This window comes from Carcharodon carcharias, chromosome 6 (genome assembly GCF_017639515.1).
Source record: "Carcharodon carcharias isolate sCarCar2 chromosome 6, sCarCar2.pri, whole genome shotgun sequence".
Taxonomy (NCBI): domain Eukaryota; kingdom Metazoa; phylum Chordata; class Chondrichthyes; order Lamniformes; family Lamnidae; genus Carcharodon; species Carcharodon carcharias.
In genome coordinates, this window is record NC_054472.1 from 86,805,214 (window position 1) to 86,824,889 (window position 19,676).

General features: G+C 43.8%; 1 protein-coding gene across 3 annotated transcripts in view; it reads right to left on the bottom strand.

The window, feature by feature from the left end:
• Positions 1-19,676, bottom strand: part of prex2 (phosphatidylinositol-3,4,5-trisphosphate-dependent Rac exchange factor 2) — a 775,268-nt gene that overhangs the window by 199,960 nt on the left and 555,632 nt on the right. For all 3 annotated transcript variants that reach the window (XM_041190559.1, XM_041190558.1, XM_041190560.1), the window contains exon 31: positions 3,924-3,965. In XM_041190559.1, the coding sequence (XP_041046493.1) occupies positions 3,924-3,965 (42 nt within the window). The remainder of the gene's footprint in view (positions 1-3,923; positions 3,966-19,676) is intronic.

The window sequence follows — 19,676 nt, forward strand, 5'->3', positions numbered from 1 at the left end:
TCAGCCTTTCTAACACCTCCTCCATATGTTGTGCATAAGTTTGACATAACTTCCCTGCTTTTGTATTTAATTCCCTGAGAGATGAATCCCAGTGCTTTGTTTGCACTTCTTATAGCTTTGTTAACTTGTGTTGCTATTTTTTATGATTTATGTATTTGTAACCCCAATCGCTTTGCACTTCTGCCCTAATTAGACCTTTTATTTTTTCCCTCTTCTTGCTGGAGAAAATTAGAATCTTGAAATCTCGAATGATTATTATTCTAACAGTCGCTTAGTAGTACAAAACCTGAATATTGCTGAAATGGGAATGTTCCCAAAGCCTTTCATCTTTGTCCTGATAAGTGCAAGATGAAAATATTATTATTCGATATCTTTTGTTATTTCTGTGGATTTGCCTACATGGTTCTCACTCCCCTTCTTGTCCACTATTAGGTGGTCTGAAGTATACTCCTGTTAGCATGACCAACTCCTTCTTATCAATTATCTCAATCCATATGGATTTTGTTTCTATCTTAATGCTAGTTATGTCCTTTTTTCCTACAGCCAATATGTTATCTCTAAATAGTACACTTACCCTACCATACCTTCTTCCTCCCTTGTCCTTTCTAAATATGTTATAAACAACAATATCTGATTGCCAATCCTGCTCTTTATGCAGCCATGCTTCAGTTAAGGCTACTACATCCCGTTCCTTTCTGTGAATTATTGCCTCCAGTTCTCTTGTTTTCTTTCAGATGATTTACATATTGCATTATAAGCAATTTAATTTGTTTTTATTATTCATTCATCACATCTTAACATATATTTTATACTTATGATCTATTATTTTATCTGATCCCTAACTGTTTATATTACCCTTATTCCTTTTCATGGTTTGACATTTACTCTCATCTCTTAATTTCTTTTATAATCAGGCTACACCTATTTCTACCAGATCCAGACCTTAGTCACTGAATAAGAAACAACGAGGCAGTATAAGGATTGGCTCTGATGTTGTCCTTGAATCAAGTCTGAATGATAAATCTTGGAACTGTTGCTCTTCACAATCCTATAAACAGTAATGTGTCCAATGAGTCTAATTTATTTGCTTTACAAACGCCAGTATTTTTTCAGCTTTTATCCTCTGCAAAGTTTTTAATACCAATTCCAATTTTGTTATGTGTAATATAGTAATTTGAACTATTCTCACCAGAGAACTATCTGTTTGCCACCATAATTAGAATGCCGAGGACACTGGATTAAAGAATGTGCATTAAAATATCTAATTAAATTAGTTATCTTGTATTAACAAAAAACAATGCATATATTACAGACATCAGCAGTTTGCATGCATTCCAAAGATTGTTCTGCCTAGTTGCTCAGGAAGATTGTTCAGTAGAGGGCTCTTTATTCTGCTGCTTGGGAATTATAATGTATCTGTATTTGCAGTATATGTGCTGCAGTGACATGAGGGAACCTGTGGGCTTGTGCCATGTTGCTGCAGGTTTTACGTTTCTCTGATGAGACAAGTACGACAACCACATTACTGACATCGGAAACAAAAACAGAATTACCTGGAAAAACTCAGCAGGTCTGGCAGCATTGGCGGAGAAGAACAAAGCCAATGCTTTGAGTCCTCTTGACCCCCCTGGGTCATTGTTTTTTGTTAATACAAGATAACTAATTTAATTAGATATTTTAATGCACATTCTTTAATCCAGTGTCCTCAGCATTCTAATTATGGTGGCAGATAGTTCTCTGGTGCGAATAGTTCAAATTATTATATTACACATGACCCAGGGGGGTCATGAGGACTTGAAGCGTCAGCTTTGTTCTTCTCCACCGATGCTGCCAGACCTGCTGAGTTTTTCCAGGTAATTCTGTTTTTGTTTTGGATTTCCAGCATCCGCAGTTTTCTGTTTTTATTTTATTACTGACATCGGACTTTGGTCACACTTTTGTTAAAAATCCCAAACTTTTCACTTTTTTTGCTGTATTTGCAATCGGTTTTCCTGATGATTTGCTCAATATATAACAATGAGAAAGCATGCCAGCAATGAAAAAAGCATGCCTACTTTTATTTGATTTTTAAAATCTATATAAATGAAGATTTTTAAACCTACACCTAGAACAAAGTCAGCTCAAACTAGTTCAGTCATTCAATCCTTGGCTTTCCTTGCTGTTTTTCAGCTCTTCCTTTCTCTAATATTTGTGTTTCTTTTTCTCCTCTTTCGTTTCTCACTGCTGTTTTTCACCTTTCCTTTCTGTTTTGCTTTCATTCCCTCCTAGTCTCGTTTGTGAATGCCAATGTCCTATTATGCCTGTTCTGTCTTTTTTGTAAGTTTGCCAATCTACCTTCCTCTCACTCTTTCATGTCTCAGTTTTAGTAATTGATTCTCCCTTACTTTCATATCTCTCTCCAACTCATGCTTAAATTTGCCTACATATGTACCTGCTCACATTATGAAAGCAGTGTGTCAGAGAAATATACATCAATCCACCAACCAATGAAGGTTTAGAAAATTACACTGGCAAAGCCAAGAATATCAAATGTCTATAACTGCAACAGACTACAGCAGTATTGTAACTTAAACCAGTGGCAAAAGAAAAATACAATGTTGCTCACTCCTGCTGTCATAGAACACAGTTGAGAAGAAGCACTATCTCACCCTCCTGGGCATTATTTATCAATATTCTGCGAATTGGCTGGTTTCACATTGTAGGGGGGATGAGATCAGCCTCCTCCTCCCTTCCAGGATTACTTTCACTTTGGTAAGAAATTTATGTGGGAAAATCAGGTAGGAAGATTGAATTACTGTAACTATTCAAGGGCCCAAGATCACAAGAATTTTTCGTGACACCCTGTAATCCTATAAATTACCACTTATTCTGAACAAAAAGCTTTGCAATAATTGAAACATAGTAAGTGCCACTTAAAAAAAAACTATTCAAATGTACCAAGTTGGTTCAGCACTTCTGCAAATAAAGCAAAAGAGTACATCATTGAGGAACGAATAGCCTATATATATTGAAACTGGTAGCTGCATTAGGGCAGAGGGAGCAGAAGCAGTGATTAATACTGCTGCTGCCAAATCGCTGTGTTGTCTTTCAAGGAGCCGTATTCCGAAAAACTAGTGAGCTCCTATCTGGGTTCTCTTTGAGTGGAGCAATACAGGTTCTTCCTCAGAATGTATTTATTTCCTTCCATTAATCAAGAATAGATTGCCCTGTCAGTTCTTTAGTAGAATTTTGAATTTATGAAGCAGGGTTCAGTGTAAGACCGAGAATCTTTTTATGATGAAGATTTTAAAAGATAGCTTTACATGGATTTCCAATGTCAAGCACAAGCAGTATGAGACCACTTCCTCATTTATCAGAATTCAATATGAGATCAAAACAATAATGACATTCCCCAACTATTCTAGTTTTTGTATCACTGCGACTTGCATGTTGATGCAATAGCTGTAGCAAATTGGCAATAAGAATATTATTATTACTGTTCCTTTGATACCCAGTGATCTATTCTGTTTCAGGTTATGTAAGGAAATTCCAAAAATGACAAGAAAGAATTAATTTATTTGTAAATCTCAGAAAAGTTTATTCAATGACGATAATGTTTAAATAATCCAACAGAGGTGCAATCAATTTCATTAAAAAAACAATTTTGAGTGGCAGCAAACCTGCATCCCAGCATGGGACGAGACTGCAAGAGTTTCATAAATAAGGCTAATATTAGACCCTGGCCTGTTAACTTTTCAAGTCTGATTCACACTTAGAATAAAGGAGCATTAAATTATTCTGATACCAGCAGGATATTCCTTAGCTTCAGCATGTATAAAAAGACCATGGGCAATTTACAGCTGGCTGCATACTCTGTATTACCCTAGTAAGGTACATACCACCTCTCAAATAATTTGTTTCAATTTAATAAGTTCTGGCATTACCTGTGTTTTCAAGGACAGCCAGGAATACTCGTATCTTCACCTCTGAAAAAAACAACTTTATTAAAAAGGGTATTTTGGGTGAGAAATTCTACTATCTTCATACACTACTACACACAGTGTAACATCAACTGCATAAATTTTACAATCATAGAGTCATAACGGCACAGGAGACCATACAGCCAATTGAGTCCAAGCTGTCTCTCTGTAGAGCAATCCAGTAAGTCCCAATTCTCAATTTATCCCCAAAACCCTGCAAATGTATGTACCTCAAGTGCCATCCAATTTCTTTTTCAAATCATTGATAGTCTCCACTTCCACCAACTTCTTGACAGTGAGGTCATTAGGTCATCAACACTTACTGCATAAAACAGTTCTCCCACACATTCTCCCTGTATCTCTTACCCAAAATCTTAAATCTATATCCCTGGTCCTTGGACCATCAGCGAATGAAACAGCTTTTCTTTGACTACCTTGTCGAAACCTGCCATAGTTTTGTACACTTCTATTAAATCTCCCTTCAATCTCCTTTGCTTCAAGGAGCAACTTCCAGCTTCTCCAACCTGACAATGTAGCTAAGATCCCTCAGCCCTAGAACCATTCTAGCTATAGATTTAGGGTTAAAACTGAGAAAATCCATAGATGAGGCAATTTTCTTCTTGAAAATAACTTAATTTATTTTTAGTGAGTATCCATTTCTGCAGAAATAGTCAATACTTCAAATTTCAGTTTCTTCATTGGAATAGTATTCAATTATACTCAATTTTGCTGATTTTCAAATTACATAGATTCCTTTACAGAAATACAAGCATGATTATACTCAGTGTTATTGATTTTTAAAATACAATGATGGGAATGAAAATATTCAATACATTTATTTTCACTAGTTTCAGCACAGTGACTTTAATTTAATGATAACATTTTAATGCAAAATATTATAAAGATTACAACAGTAGAATCAGAGAACCCAGGGGTATGGCCAGAGCTCGAAGGAATGTAAGGGCGAGGGACTGAAGTTCAAAAAAAAAGGAAGTGATTTCAGCACAAGATAAGATGCTCACTGGTGAACAACTGGTGAATGTGTTTGCAAGTCTTTAGTTTATTTCTGCATAGCTAAGTTAGTCTAATAAATAGGGGCTTGCAGAGTGCCTTAGTCCCGAGAAGCACATATTCTGTCACACGTGGGAACTACAGAAACTTTTTGGGCAGACTTTTCTGTTTGACGTAAAATGACGCGTGGTGACGTTGGGCGAGTGTCCCGACATCACCATGCGCCATCGTGATATTTTGGTGGATCTCCATTGCACACCCGCCATTAATTAACGTGCCACTTAAGGCCCTTGAGGCTCCAAATGACAGGGATTTTGTGGCGCATGTGCAATCTTTATATAAACCTCATCCACGAACAGGAGAAGAGGGTTCAGTGGGGTCGTGATTCTACAGATTTAAAATTTATTGTACAAAAGTTACTGAATCTTGCCTGTGTGAGCTGGAAAACTTCAAAACGCATACCAGCTGCTTGAACTGGACTCATAACCTTCAGGTCAGCACTTTGCAGTGAGGATTTGTTTTGGGGCCTGTAGGTTTCAGGAAGCCTCCCTGAGCCTGGGAATGGGAGGTGATCTCTCCACTGGAGGCACCTCCTCTCAGGGGGAAGGGAGGGCAAGAAGGGGGAGGAGGCCAGGAGTGCACATTCAGCCTCCAGGGGAGCCACCTTTGAGCAGAGGCGCAGGCACAAAGGGTGCAGGGCCAAGAGGTAATGCAAGGTGGAAGGGACCATAGAAGATGCCACTATCCTGCTGCCAGGATTACAGGTGGCGAAGCAGCTACCTCAATATGTCTGAGGTGATGGAGGAGGCTCTGTCTCTCTAGGGAGACAGTCAACACTATCTGTCAGATGATTGGGCCTGAGATCTCCCCTAACTGAGTGGGTGGACACCCCATGCCAGTGGCTCTAAAGGTCACAGCTGCCCTCAACTTCCACGCCTCCGGCTCCTTCCAGGGGTTGGTGGGTGATATTTGCGGTGTCTCCCAATCAACTGTACACTTGTGTCAAGCAGGTTACAGACGCTCTGTTCAGGTGTGCATTGACCTTCACCCACTTCCGCTGGTACGATGCCAGTCAGACACAGCAAGCCAGAGGCTTCGCAGCCATTGGTTGCAATAGACTGTACACATGTGGCCATCAAGGCACCAGCAGGTGAGCCCAGTGCCTTTGTCAACAGGAGGGGCTTCCACTCCATGAACGTGCAGATAGTGCGTGATCACAAGATGCAGATCCTGCAAGTCAGCGCAAGGTACCCAGGCAGCTCCCATGACGCCTACATCCTCAGACACTGGCAGGTTCCAGGGCTCTTCAGTGCTCCAGCCCGGCTGGATGGATAGCTGCTGGGTGACAAGGGCTATCCCCTCAGAAGGTGGCTCATGACGCCTCTCCACCATCCAAGAATAGAAGCTGAGCAGCGGTACAATAGAAGTCTTCTTAAAATGTGCTTCCAATGCCTGGACCGTTCCGGGGGCGCGCTCCAGTACCTCCCAGATCGAGTGTCGCTGATAGTGGTTGCATGCTGCACTCTCCACAATCTTGCACTGCAAAGAAGATGTAGACGGGGTGGCTGCAGCTGAACACGATGAGCCCAGCAGTGAGTCCGAGGATGAGCACGCACAGGGAAATGCTGAGGGGGTAGAAGCTGACCCGGGCATACTCCAGGGAGGAAGTGACACACGAAATGCTCTAATCCAAGGAACCTTCAGCTAGCACAGCACATATAGATCTCCAATACAAGGCTGGGCTACAGCCTCCATACTGGAGACCTTAGTGCAAAATCTATCAGGATAGGAGCATTGACGATGCGCCCAGTCAATAAATGTCATTGACACACAAATCACTCATAGCATCTCAGGAATCCATCCACCTGCCCAAGAAAAGAGGCACTCCCTGCCATGTTAGACGATCTTAATTTAATACTTTCACAAAAGTCTCTTAACATAACACAAATAAAATGGTGTCACACTGCAAACACAATCAGAAGGACCTAATGGGGGGGGGGGGTCAACAAAAAAAAACTACAGTGATGAACCCGGGATGTGCCTAAGGTGCCTTAATTTTACGTTTGCAGGTGCTACGTCTTTGTGGTGCCTCCTGACTGGCACTGGCATCTGAGACAGCCTGCTCTCTCTGCTGTCCTGTTGGCTTCAATTACCTTGGCGGACATCCTCTGGCTCGTGCAGACTGTGCTGGCCCCACCTGGGAGGGAGCTGCCAGCTCCACAGCTGGCATCTCCCCAGTCGCCGCAGCCTCATTGGGTGCCACAGTCACTGGCAGAGGGGCGGAGGAGCTGCAGCCCTCATCCAGAGTGCCCTGAGAGGTGCCAGCAGAGACGACAGGCAGCTGCTCCACTGACATGAGGTCCATTCAGCCCTCCCTGTTCACCGTAGATGGATGGGCATCGAGGTGGGATACCTGGTGCCCAAACCACCATCCACACAGCTGCCTGAGGTCAATGCAGGTCTTAGCGCAACCCCAAGAACCCCTGATCCTGTCCCTGGAGCTACCTCTCCATGAGGGTCACCATTGTCTCCATGGAGGAAGCTTGGCCCTCATCCATGAGGCTCAATGCATTGGCTACAGTCAGCATGGACTCCTCCACCGCTGACACCAAGCCAAGCACAGCCTCATGTATCTTCACCAGTTGGTCCCGCACACCCGGCCACATCTCATGAGTTGGCTGCATCACGGATGACTCCAAAGGCTCATCATTGGCCATGGATTGAGCATGTGCTTGGTCCCCTGTAGTCCTCTGACTGCTGGCGGGACAGGCACTCTCTGTCTCTGCCAGCTCCTCCAGCGACTGTGAAGTGCCCTCACTGCTGTGCCCTGGGACACTAGCCAAAGATCTGATGCCCATCGAGGTACCAGTATCTGTGCTGGTGCCTGCCTGGCAGAGATGGTGTGACGTTTGTGATGTTAGAACTTCATGGCCCTCAGGTGTCAGAGGGGCCCCTGCTGCTCCGGGTCCTGGCCCTGCGCCACTGATGCTGAAAGGAAGAGGAAGGAAATTCAATCAGTTAACGTGCGGACAATGTCAGTGTACATGCATGTCCCCTGGATCATCATACATTCATCATTCCATATGCAATGAGCAAGCCATGTTGGTAACGTCACTCACTCAACAATTAGCACTGCCACGGCTGTTGGGAGACTACTGGTGACGTGAGTGCTGGCCATACATACCTGCCCGTGGAACCCCAGCCTCTCCGGCTCCAGTGGACCTGGGTGCATGGCACCTTTCCAGGTTGAGGGCCTCCTGCTTGAATCAACTAAGCAGCACTACCTGGGCTGGCCAACGCCAGTCCTCACCCGCCCCGCGGTGTTGTGAGAATTCTTTTCCTGGAAATGAGAAAAGAGCATTGATAAGTGATACTTATACCGTGATTCTCCTTACGGCCGGTCTTCCCCAAGCCCAGTTAGGCATTGCAAGGGTCTAGTGCATTCTTACCCTGCTGCTGCAAATATGCCAGGTGAGTCCTTCCACCACCACCCCTTGGCCACATGCTGCCTTCGTCACACTTGGGAGTGCACAGTTTAACCTGCTGTAGCAAGGAGGCACAATGACGTGGAGCGCAGAGGGTAGCAGATCGATCTGTGCCATGCCACCTTGATGATCCCCTCCCACCATATCATCACCCTGACTTTGACATGTCCTGGAGTTCGAGCACTGTGCCTGGGTGCAGATTCTCCAGGTTGCCCCCACCACAGTCATGTGGGTCTCAGTCCACCACATGCTGCGGGTGCAGAACCCAACTCATCATCACCCTCTCAGGCTGACCAATGCACAGGGAATATCTGCGGGCCCACCCACTAAGGACACATGCCATCAATGGCTCATTTCATTCAGGCCAGCCAGGCATGAGTGGGGTGCCGGGGGTGGGGGGAGCAAAAGCTTACATGATGGGTGAAGTGAACGATGCCAACATGCTACTCGCCCTTCCCGTGAGCAGCAGATCGCTGAAGCACTTGTGGCACAGGATCCATGTGCGTCGCACCACGTCATGGGAGCTCACAACCTCCGCTACCTCCTCCCATGCCCGTTTTGTCATGTGGGAGGGCCTCCCCCTCCTGTCCTGGGGGACGAGCATCTCCTGCCGGGCTGCCACCTCCTCGAGGAGGACAGCAAGGCACTCATCTGAAAACCGGGGCACACTTTGACCACCCGCCCTATCCTCCTGCATGGCCAGCCTGGACCTGCTTTGGCCCCGACCTCTGGCCACGTACAGCAGCCTTGGAGCAGCTGCAGCATGCCCTTTAAACAGGCTGTCGGGTCACCACTGGACCCCGTGGTGATTGCCGATCCGCTGCTGCCTGCCCGCTCCCGCTATCCCCGGGAGCCACGAAACACGCTGAGTGGGCCTTAATTGGCCCAGCCGCTAAAATGGCAGCACAGACCCAATCGCCACTGCACCTGCCCGCATCCGCTCCACCGCTCCCCCCCACCCAACACCCCCCGCTCCCCCAACCATCAACCTCACCCCGCCAGATGGAAAATTCTGCCCATTGTGTCTTGGATGACAACATGTGCAGCAAGTGTCATCAGCTGGAGGAGCTTGAGCTACAGGCACTGGATGCTGCAGTGCATCGTGAGGTTGAGAACTACACAGGCAGCACACTTTAAGAGGTGGTCAGGCTGCAACTTAAGAGTGTGCAGGCACAGGGGGAATGGATAATTGCCAGACAATCAAGTAGGATGAGGCAAGGAGTTCAGGGCACCCCTGAGTGCATCTCGCTCTCCAACCAATATCCATTTCTGAATGCTGGTGAGAGTGATGGTTCCTCTGACAAATACAACCAGAATAAAGACAACGGTAAATTGGTAGTTCAGCTGTGCTGGAAGTGGAGGAGCAGGATCAGGAAAGCAATACTGATTGGAGATTCAATAGCTAGGGAAATGGTTAGGGAGGGTAAAAAACAGGGAGTTACAGACTGGTTAGCCTACCATCAGTAGTAGGGAAAATGCTAGAGTCTATTATAAAAGATGTGATGACAGGACACTTAGAAAATATCAACGGGATTAGACAAAGTCAACATGGATTTTTGAAAGGGAAATAATGTTTGACAAACCTACTGGTGTTTTTTGAGAATGGAACTGGCAGAATAGATAAGGGAGAACCAGTGGATGTGGTGTATATGGATTTTCAGAAAGCTTTTGATAAAGTCCTACATGAGAGGTTAGTGTGCAAAATTAAGTCACATGGGATTGGGCATAATATATTGGCATGGATTGAGAATTGGTTAGAGGATAGGAATAAATGGGTCATTTTCCGAATGGCAGGCAGTGACTAATGGGGTACCACAGGGATCAGTGCTTGGGCCCCAGCTTTTCACAATATATATCAATTATTTGGATGAGGAGACCAAATATAATATTTCCAGGTTTGCTGATGACACAAAACTAGGTGGGAATGTGAATGGTGAGGAAGATATTAAGAGGCTTCAAGGAGATTTAGACAAGTTAAGTGAGTAAGCAAATACATGGTAGATGCAGTATGACGTGGATAAGTGTGAAGTTATCCACTTTGGTAGGAAAAACAGAATGGCAGCGTATTATTTAAATGGTGTTAGGTTGGGAAATGCTGATGTACAAAGGGACCAGGGAGTCCTTGTATACCAATCACTGAAAGTGAGCATGCAAGTGCAACAAGTGGTGAAGATGTGTTATTATGTGGCAGATTATGTGTGCAATTGGATCAAATCCATGAGGGAAACTTGATCACACTATCACAACTGTTTTGCAATTTGTATTTATTTTGATGTGCGTGCACTAAATTCAGAAGTAATAAGTCCACTAAGACTTTAGAAATTTTTATGAAAAAAACTAAATTAAAATATTTATTAACAAAAGAAAAGATTTCAAGCATAGACACAGAACTACAAATTGCTACTATAATAAATCCTAAAATTTCTAATTAATCTGACTCCCAGTTACATCCCCTTTAAGGCAGAGGTCCAAAAATAGATTTTTAGATTTTAAACAGATCCAGCAAATTAACACAATACCTTGGACAGTGGAATTCCAAATACCTTTTCTCCAGCTCCAGTTTCTGTAGACACCAGGCTTATGCGTGAATACTGGAGGCTTCATTAAGGCTTCTTCACACACTTCTGTTAGATCTGACAATGCCTTCCTCTGACATATAGCCTCATTCTCCTTTATATATGCTTCTCCCTTTTTAATATGCAAATTCCATTGTTTCCATATGTCCTTGGAACTTTACATTTCTCATAATATAAATCTCATCATGTTGCCACTATTCTCCTTAACCCCTTTGAAATTCAAACCTCCCTCCATATATCTAAAAATGCAAATTCCTGTCACACCTTACATGCTAAAACCCCAACCATGTTATCCTACTTAGCATTTCAAAGACACTTCTATACTTCTTTTGATAACTTCAACTTACAGTCTGCTTGGCTACAAAACAGAATAAAATCACACACAGGCAGAAAAACACAATGCCTCATAAACCTATTTTATAATAAACCAGAAAAATATTATGAAAATTATTATACTTTCATGACAGAAGGCAAATGGTATTTTGGCCTTCATTGTGAGAGGACTTGAATACAGGAGCAAGGATGTCTTACTGCAGCTGTACAGGGCTTGTTGAGACCACGCCTGGAGTATTGTGTGCAGCTTTGGTCTCCTTACCTAAGAAAGGATATACTTGTCATAGACGGAGTGCAGCGAAGGTTCACCAGACTGATTCCTGGAATGGTAGGATTGCCGTATGAAGAGAGATTGGGCCAAGCTGGCCTGTATTCACTGGAGTTTAGAAGATTGAGAAGGGATCTCATTGAAATGGACAAAACTCTGACAGGGATGGACAGACTGGATGCAGAGATGATGTTTCCTGGCTGGGGGGTCTAGAACAAGGGGTCAAAATCTCACAATATGGGGTAAACCATTTAGGACTGTGATGAGGAGAAACTTCTTCACTCAGAGGGTGGCGAACCTATGGAATTCTCTACCACAGAAGGCTGTGGCGGCCAAGTCACTGAATATATTTAAGAAGAAAATAGATTTGTAGACTCTAAAGGCATCAAGGGGTATGGGAGAGAGCAGGAATGTGGTGTTGAGATAGAGAATCAGCCATGATCATATTGAATGGCGGAGCAGGCTTGAAGGGCTGAATGACCTACTCCTGCTGCTATTTTCTATGTTTCTGTAGCCATAGACATGCCTCCCTCATGCCAGGATCAAGGATGGCATTGAGCAACTGAAAACATTCCAAGAGGGGAGGGTGAACAACCTGAGGCCATGACCCATATTGGAACCAATGATACAGGTACAAAGAGGGATGAGGTCCTACAGGCAGATTTCAAGGAGCTGCAAAAGAAACGTAAAAGCAGGACCTCAAGGTAGCAATCTCTCAATTACTTCTAGTGTCAAATACTAGTGAGTCCAGATATTGAAGGAATGTGAATGCTGAATATGTGGCTGGAGAGATGGTGCAGGAGGGAGGGGTTTAGATTCCTGGGACATTGGGACCAGTTCCGGGGAGGTGGGATCTGTACAAGCCAGATGATTACCTCAACAGGGCCAGGACCAGTAACTTGGTGGGGAGCTTTGCTAGTGCTGTTGGGGAGAGTTTAAATTAGCTTGGCAGGAAGATGGGAACCTGAGCATAGATTCAGAAGGAAGAGAAGCAAAGCTGTAAAAAGAAGGCAGAAAATTAGTAGGCAAGCATGGACGGTCAAGGAAACAAAGACTAGAAAATAAATAACAAAGAAGTTGTTCAGTGATTTGTGGCACATACTGCAAAGCAAAGAATTTAGTGAATAAGGCAGATGAGCTGAGTGCACAAATGGACACTTGGAAGTATAATCTCATAGTTATGACTGAAACACGGCTTAAACTAGAGCATAGTGGAACATTCCTGGTTACAGGGTTTTCAGGCATGATAGAGAAGGGGATAAAAAAGGAAAGCGGTGGGAGGGGTTGCAGTTTTTGTCATTGAAACAATAATATTTGTGAGGAAGAATCATATGGTAGAAGGACGATCAAATGAGTAGAACTGAGGAACAAAAATAGAGCAATCACACTGCTGGAAATATAACATAGGGAAGAATTTTCCGGTCGGTGAGCGGAGTCAGGGCCCACTCGCTGACGGGCAAAATTACGCGCTTTGACGTCGGGCAGACATCCCAGCTTCACCGCGCGTCATTTAGATTTTCAGTTCAGCAGGTGCCGAACTGTCAAAGGCCTATTAAGGCCATTAAGAAAGTAATTAAAGTTGTTAAGTATGCTTGCCCATCCTAAAGGTTGGCGGGCAGGCAAAGAGCCCAAGCGGCCTTCACATTTTTCATGAAACCTCATCCACAGGCGGTATGAGGTTTCATGAAAGGTTTATTAATTAAATAAAAAATTTTGAAAAAATTAATGGACATGTCCCAGCTCATGTGACAGTTTCACATGAGGGGACATGTCCTTAAAATTTTTTTTTCCCTATATTAAATTTTCAAGAACTTAAACTAATCTCGCAGAGGCACCTCCATGCCTCAGGAAGATTTCTGTGCTCTTTCGCATGTGCACGCGAAAGAGCACAGGCCCTGACTCAGAGAATCCCACCTCCCGCCTGCAAAGGGAGCGCACAGCCTTACTTGGCCCGCCCACATAAAATGGTGGTGCGCACCCAATCAGGGGTGCCGATCGGGTTTGCACTTACTCCTGTCTGCCCCCCACACAACCCCCCTGATGCGGGGAAAATTCAACCCATAAACCCTCAAGCTATCAGAGGGTGTCAGAAGACCAAATATCTAGGCAATTTACTGCAAAGTGCAGAAACAGAAGGGAAGTAATAGGGAATTCCAACTATTCTAACATTAAATGGGATAAATTTTGAGGTAAGGAGAGCATAGAATTCTTCAAATGCATTCAGGAGAGCATTTTTAGCAAGGACATAACAAGCCCAACAAGAGAAGGGAAGCTCTGGATTTAATTTTAAGTAATGAAGCTAGCACATTGAAAGAGCGTCAGTGGGAAAGCATTTTAGTGTCAGTGATCATAATTCAGCTAGAATTGGAGTCATTATGGAAAGGTATAAAGATAAAGCATGGTTAAAAGCTTTAAATTGGGGAAAAGTCAATTTTACTAAGCTGAGATCTGATTTGTCAAAAATGAACTGGAAACAGTTATCTGAAATTAAATCAGTGCCAGAGCAGCTGAAGACATTCAAGAAGGAACCAAAGAGGGTTCAGAACAAATATCTTCTGGTAAAGAAAAGGGGTGGACTCATAATTCTAGGCCACCCTGGAGCAGAAAAAGACAAAAAAGAAACCTTGGGTCAGATGCCAAAAGCTCAATACTGCAGAAAGCCGAAAGGAGTATCGAAAGTGCAGGGGTGAAATTAAAAAGGCAATTAGGGAAGAAAAAAGAGGACATGAAAAAATATCAGCAAGTGAAATCCAGGAAAACCTCAAGATTTTTTATAAATAGATAATGAGCGAGAGGATAACTAAGGAAAGAGTAGGGGGCAATTGGAGACTAAGAAATTAACTTCTGAGTGGGGGTGGAAGATGTGGGCAAGGTCCTTAATGAATACTTTGTGTCCCTTTTTACAAAAGAGATGGACGAAACAGACATTGTTGTTAAGGAGGAGTGTGAAGTATTGGACAGGATAAACATAACGAGAGAAGAAATATTAAGTTGTATGTATCATTGATAGTGGGCAAATCAGCAGGCCTGTATGAAATGTAACCCAGGCTGCTAATGGAAGCAAGAGAAGAAATAGCAGAAGCTCTGACCATCATTTTCCAAATCTCTCTGGCTACAGGCATGGTGCGAGAGGTTTGCAGGGCAGCTAACCTGTACCAATGTTTAAAAAGGGAGGAGGGGATAGACCAAGTAATTATTGGCCAGTCAGCCTAACTAATTTAGCAAAAGTGCAAGGAACAGCACCAGCCCCTGTACATGGCCTTTCTTGACCTCACAAAAGCCTCTGACTCCGTCAACCATGAAGGCTTGTGGAGTATCATCCTCAAATTTGGCTGTCCTCGGTGGTATCTTCCTAAGATCCTCCAAACCTGATGGCAAGAAAGGTGGTCCAATGGCAGCATTCTTTGCCAAACCAACTTGCTCAGCATCGATCAGCTGATCACTCAAAACCAGCTCAGCTGGACGGGATGGTTTGCACATCTGACACCAGACTCCTGAAGCAATGGCTCTACTCAGAGCTCGGTTGTGGCAGAAGACTCGCTGGAAGACAGTGGAAATACTTTAGGAATGTGCCTGAAGAGGTCAAATATCCCTGTTGACTCATGGGAGACCATGGGCAGCATTTTCCCGTCAATGAGCAGGGGACGGGGCTTGCTCGCCGATGTGTAAAATGATGCGTGGTGATGTCGAGCATGTGTCCCGACGTCACCACGCGTCATTTAGATTGTCAGTTTGGCGGGCGCGCAGCTGACTCGGCTGCACGCCTGCCAAACTGTCAAAGGCCTATTAAGGACTGTTAAAAACTAATTTAAAAAATTAAATGAGCTGCCTGTCCAACCTTAAGGTTGGTGGGCAGGCGAAGAGCCCAGGCGGCCTTCGCATATTTCATGGAACCTCATCCACGGGCGGGATGAGGTTTCATGAAGTGTTTAAAAAATCAGTGAAATCTTTTCCAAAATTTCGTTAACATGTCCCAGCTATGAGATACAGTCACATGAGGGGCATGTTTCTAAAGTTTAAAAATCCTTTATTTAAAAGTTTAATACTGAAACAAACCTTCCTGAGGCACGGAGGTGCCTCAGGGAGATTGCGGCGCTTTTTCGTGTGCATGTGTGAAAGAGCACAGGGAACTACTCAGGGAATCCCCCCCGCCAGCACAGAGAGCGCTCAGTGCTTCCAGGCGAATGTCACGATGGGTGGGCCTTAATTGGCCCACCCACGTATAATGGCGGCGCAAACCCGATCAGGGACGCCGATCAGGTTCGCACCCACCCCTGCACAACCCCCCGATGGGGCGAAATTTCTCGCCCATGGCTTTTGACCAACCAAAATGGAGAAGACTTATTCAGGAAGGCACCCAACAATCAAGAGACTTAATCAGGAATATGCAGAGGCAAAGCCATGGCATTAGGGAGAGTGCACAAACCTCCAAACAACCCATCTACCCAACTATTCAAGCACCACCGGTCCTGCATGTGGCAGAGTCTGTAGCTCATGTATCTAACTTATCAACCTTTGCAGAACCTACCAAACCTGAGTCCTCAATCACGAGATACTGCCTATGAGAGAGAGGTGGTGGGCAATTTATTGCAAAAAAATTTTAAGGCAGCATAAATCATACTTAGGATTAATCAAGAACAGTCAGCATGGATTTGCTGACTAACTTGACTGAATTTTTTAAGGAAGCAAAGGATTATGGTCAGTGATACATTTGGGATTGGAAGGCTGTTTCAGATGGAGTTCCACAGGGCTCGGTATGAATCTCCTACAATTCATAGTGCATAGTTTAAATCAATGATTTAAACTTAAAAGTAGGAAGTATGATTATTGTAAATGATATAGAAATTGGTCTTGTGGATGATTGTAGGGAAGAAAGCTATAGACCACAGGAAGATATCAATGGGCAGGTCAGCTGGCAGAAAAATGTTAAATGGAATTCAATCCAGAAAAGTGCGTGGTAATGTATTTGTGTAGGGCCAACAAAGCAAGTGATTACACAATAAATGGCAAGATTCTGAGAAGGTTAGAGGAACTGAGGTACCATGATGTGCCCAGACCCTTGAAGATTGGACAGCTGGAAAAGGTGGTCAAGTTGGCCTATGGAATATTTTCCTTCATTGACTGAGGCCAATGGTATAAAAACAGGGAGGTTATGCAAGATAATTGCTGAAAACACTAGTTAGGCTGCAGCTAAAGTACTGCGTACAGTTCTGGTCACCACTTTACTGAACTACACTGCATAATGTGGCTACAAGACCAGGTCAGAGACTGGGAATTCTGCAGCGAGTAACTCCCCTCCTGATTCCCAAAAGCCTGTCCACTATCTACAAGGCACAGGTTAGGAATACAATAGAATACTCTTCATTTGTCTGGATGAGTGTGGCTCCAACACTCAAGAAGGTCGACACCATCCAGGACAGAGCCGCCCTTTTGAATGGCACGCCGTCCACCACCTTAAATATTCACTCCCTCCACCAGCAATGCCAAGAGGCAGCAGTGTGTACCATATATAAGATGCACTGCAGCAATTCACCAAGCCTCCTTTGACAACAGCTTCTAAACCTGCAACCTCTACCACTTAGAAGGATAAGGGTAGCAGATGCATGGTTACACCACCAGCTGTAAGTTCCCCTCCAAGCCACACACCATCCTGAATTGGAATATATCATCATTTCTTCGGTGTCACTGGTCAAAACCTGGAAATTCCTTCCTACCAGCACTGTATCTATTCTTGGAGATAGACTCCAGCAGTTCAAAAAGGCAGCTCACCACCATTTTCTCAATGGCAACTAAGGATGAGCACCAAAGCTGGCTTTGCAAGGGATGCTCAAATCCCATGAAAGAATGAAAAAAGGAAAGATGTGTTCAGACTTGAGAGGGGACAGAGGGAATACAAGAGAAAGTTAGCAAGAGTGGAGAATTTTATTTCTGAGAAATGGTTAGATAGGCTGGGTTGTTTTCTTTGGAAAAGAGGGAGATTTAATTGAGGTGTGTAAAATTATGAGGGGATTTGATAGAGTGAAATGGACGTATTTCCATTAACAGAAAAGTCAATAACCAGGGGGCATTGATTTAAAGTAATTGGGAGAAGGATTGGGGGGAGTTGTCGAGTAATTTTTTTCAACCAGAGGGTGTTGGGAGTCTGGAACTTTCTGTGTGAAAGAGTGTAGAGGCAAAAACCCTAATCGCATTTAAAGAACACCTAGATATGCATCTGAGGTGCCATAATCCATAGGGTTACAAGAAGGTGGGGTTTGGCTGGATAACGCTTGTAGCCAGTTCTTTAACAAGCATGCATTCAACTTAAAGGAAGCCAACATTTAAAGTTAAGAGACATCATTGCAAAGAAAAAGGCCATTTGTTATGGACAATTTTCAGAAATTGGCTAAGTATTGCCTCCTAGCATTTCATGGGGCTTTGCAACTGGACTTTAAAAAACCTTGAAATGAAACAAAACACAGACACAATGAAGTAACTTCTTGAATATACTACTCAAGAGATGGCAGAGGCCACACAACTATATGCATCTGTACAAGATTTAAATGATTTGTCCCAACAATTGAACTCCAGTGGTCAACTGTATAATTGTAATTAGTACTTACAAACTAACAAGCTGTGGGTTCCAGGATGTCTGGGTGTGCACCCACATTGGTTGGAAATGCTAATCTCAAAAGCTGTTTCATTAGAGGGTAACTGATTCACCAACCTGATGATGCTGATAAGCCAGAATCTTTCCTGTCAAAACACCTTCATACATTAATGGTCTATTCACAAAAGCAGGATGTGGGATTGTTGCAAGATTTAAGAAGCTACAATCAAAAGTGAAAGGGGTTTACGGCAATCATTGTCACAGGTGTGATTTTTGCACTATGAGAAACATGAGTTTAGGGACAGCAGCTTGCAAAGTTAACCATGAACGGGATTGAACATCCACGCACATGCAAACATGCTTCTCTGAGTGATCAACAGAGTGAGTGCAGTTCAGAAGTTAAGGGAACCACATTGATAAGTGCTGATTTAACTTGAAGGGATCAGGGTACTGTCGTTTGTAAGTTACTGATGGAATGATAAAAGAATGCCAAGGTGTACTGAGTTGTGAACTTTGACCATTTTCTCCACCCCAATGGGTTCAGGTTGGACGTTAGAGTTAAGTGTAAAAGAGGAGAGGTGCGGGTTTGCCCACCTATGCATCTTTTTAGGTGGCACTGACATGATGGTCTTCACCTGAGGTATAAACCTTTCTATATTTCTATATCTTTCCTTAAAATGATGAAATGGCAGAAGGGTTATAAAAATTCATAGAATAATTATTATTTCTGAATCCACTGAGTGATGTTTCAATCAATTTTTTTATCCACATGGTGTGGGAAAATTATTATACGATTTATGTACTTTTATCATTCTTTATGTGAATAGTTTTGTGGTATCGATTTTGTAATAAAAGCATCAAATACAATGGTATAATATTTATAGGGCATTGCCTGATAAACTGTTTTGCAAATAAATTTCTGTTAACCTGACACTATAGTTGGGATTTTCCATTCCCCTTTGTGGTGGGTGTCATAGTGGGCAGGAGCGGAAAATATTGGGAGATCGCAAAAATCGTTTCACGTTGTCGTAAAACCAGTTTGCGATTATCTGGCCCATTCATCAATGGCAGGCCTCATATCCCACCACCGCACGTTGAGAAGCTGATTTCGAAACGTTAGAATCTCATTATAAACCCTGCTCGCCAGAATCACCCCCCCCCCACCCCTCCCCCACCCCACACTGATCATGAGCTCACCCATGCTGATGTGTTTCACAACAGGCGACATGCAATTCGCTCGGGACTGCAAGGTTTGTTTGCCTACCTTGCTTCGGGCAGCACTCATGGTCATCAGCTTCAGGCTTTGCAGGCAGCACCTCATCGCTTTTAGGGGGGCTTACCGGTAAGTCTTTACCTACCAGGCCAGCGGTGAGGCGGGGGTGGCTTTTCAATGGCTGCAGGGCTGGGGATTGCTTAGGGAATGGGGTGAAGTGGCTTCAGGCAAGAGGAGAGGCT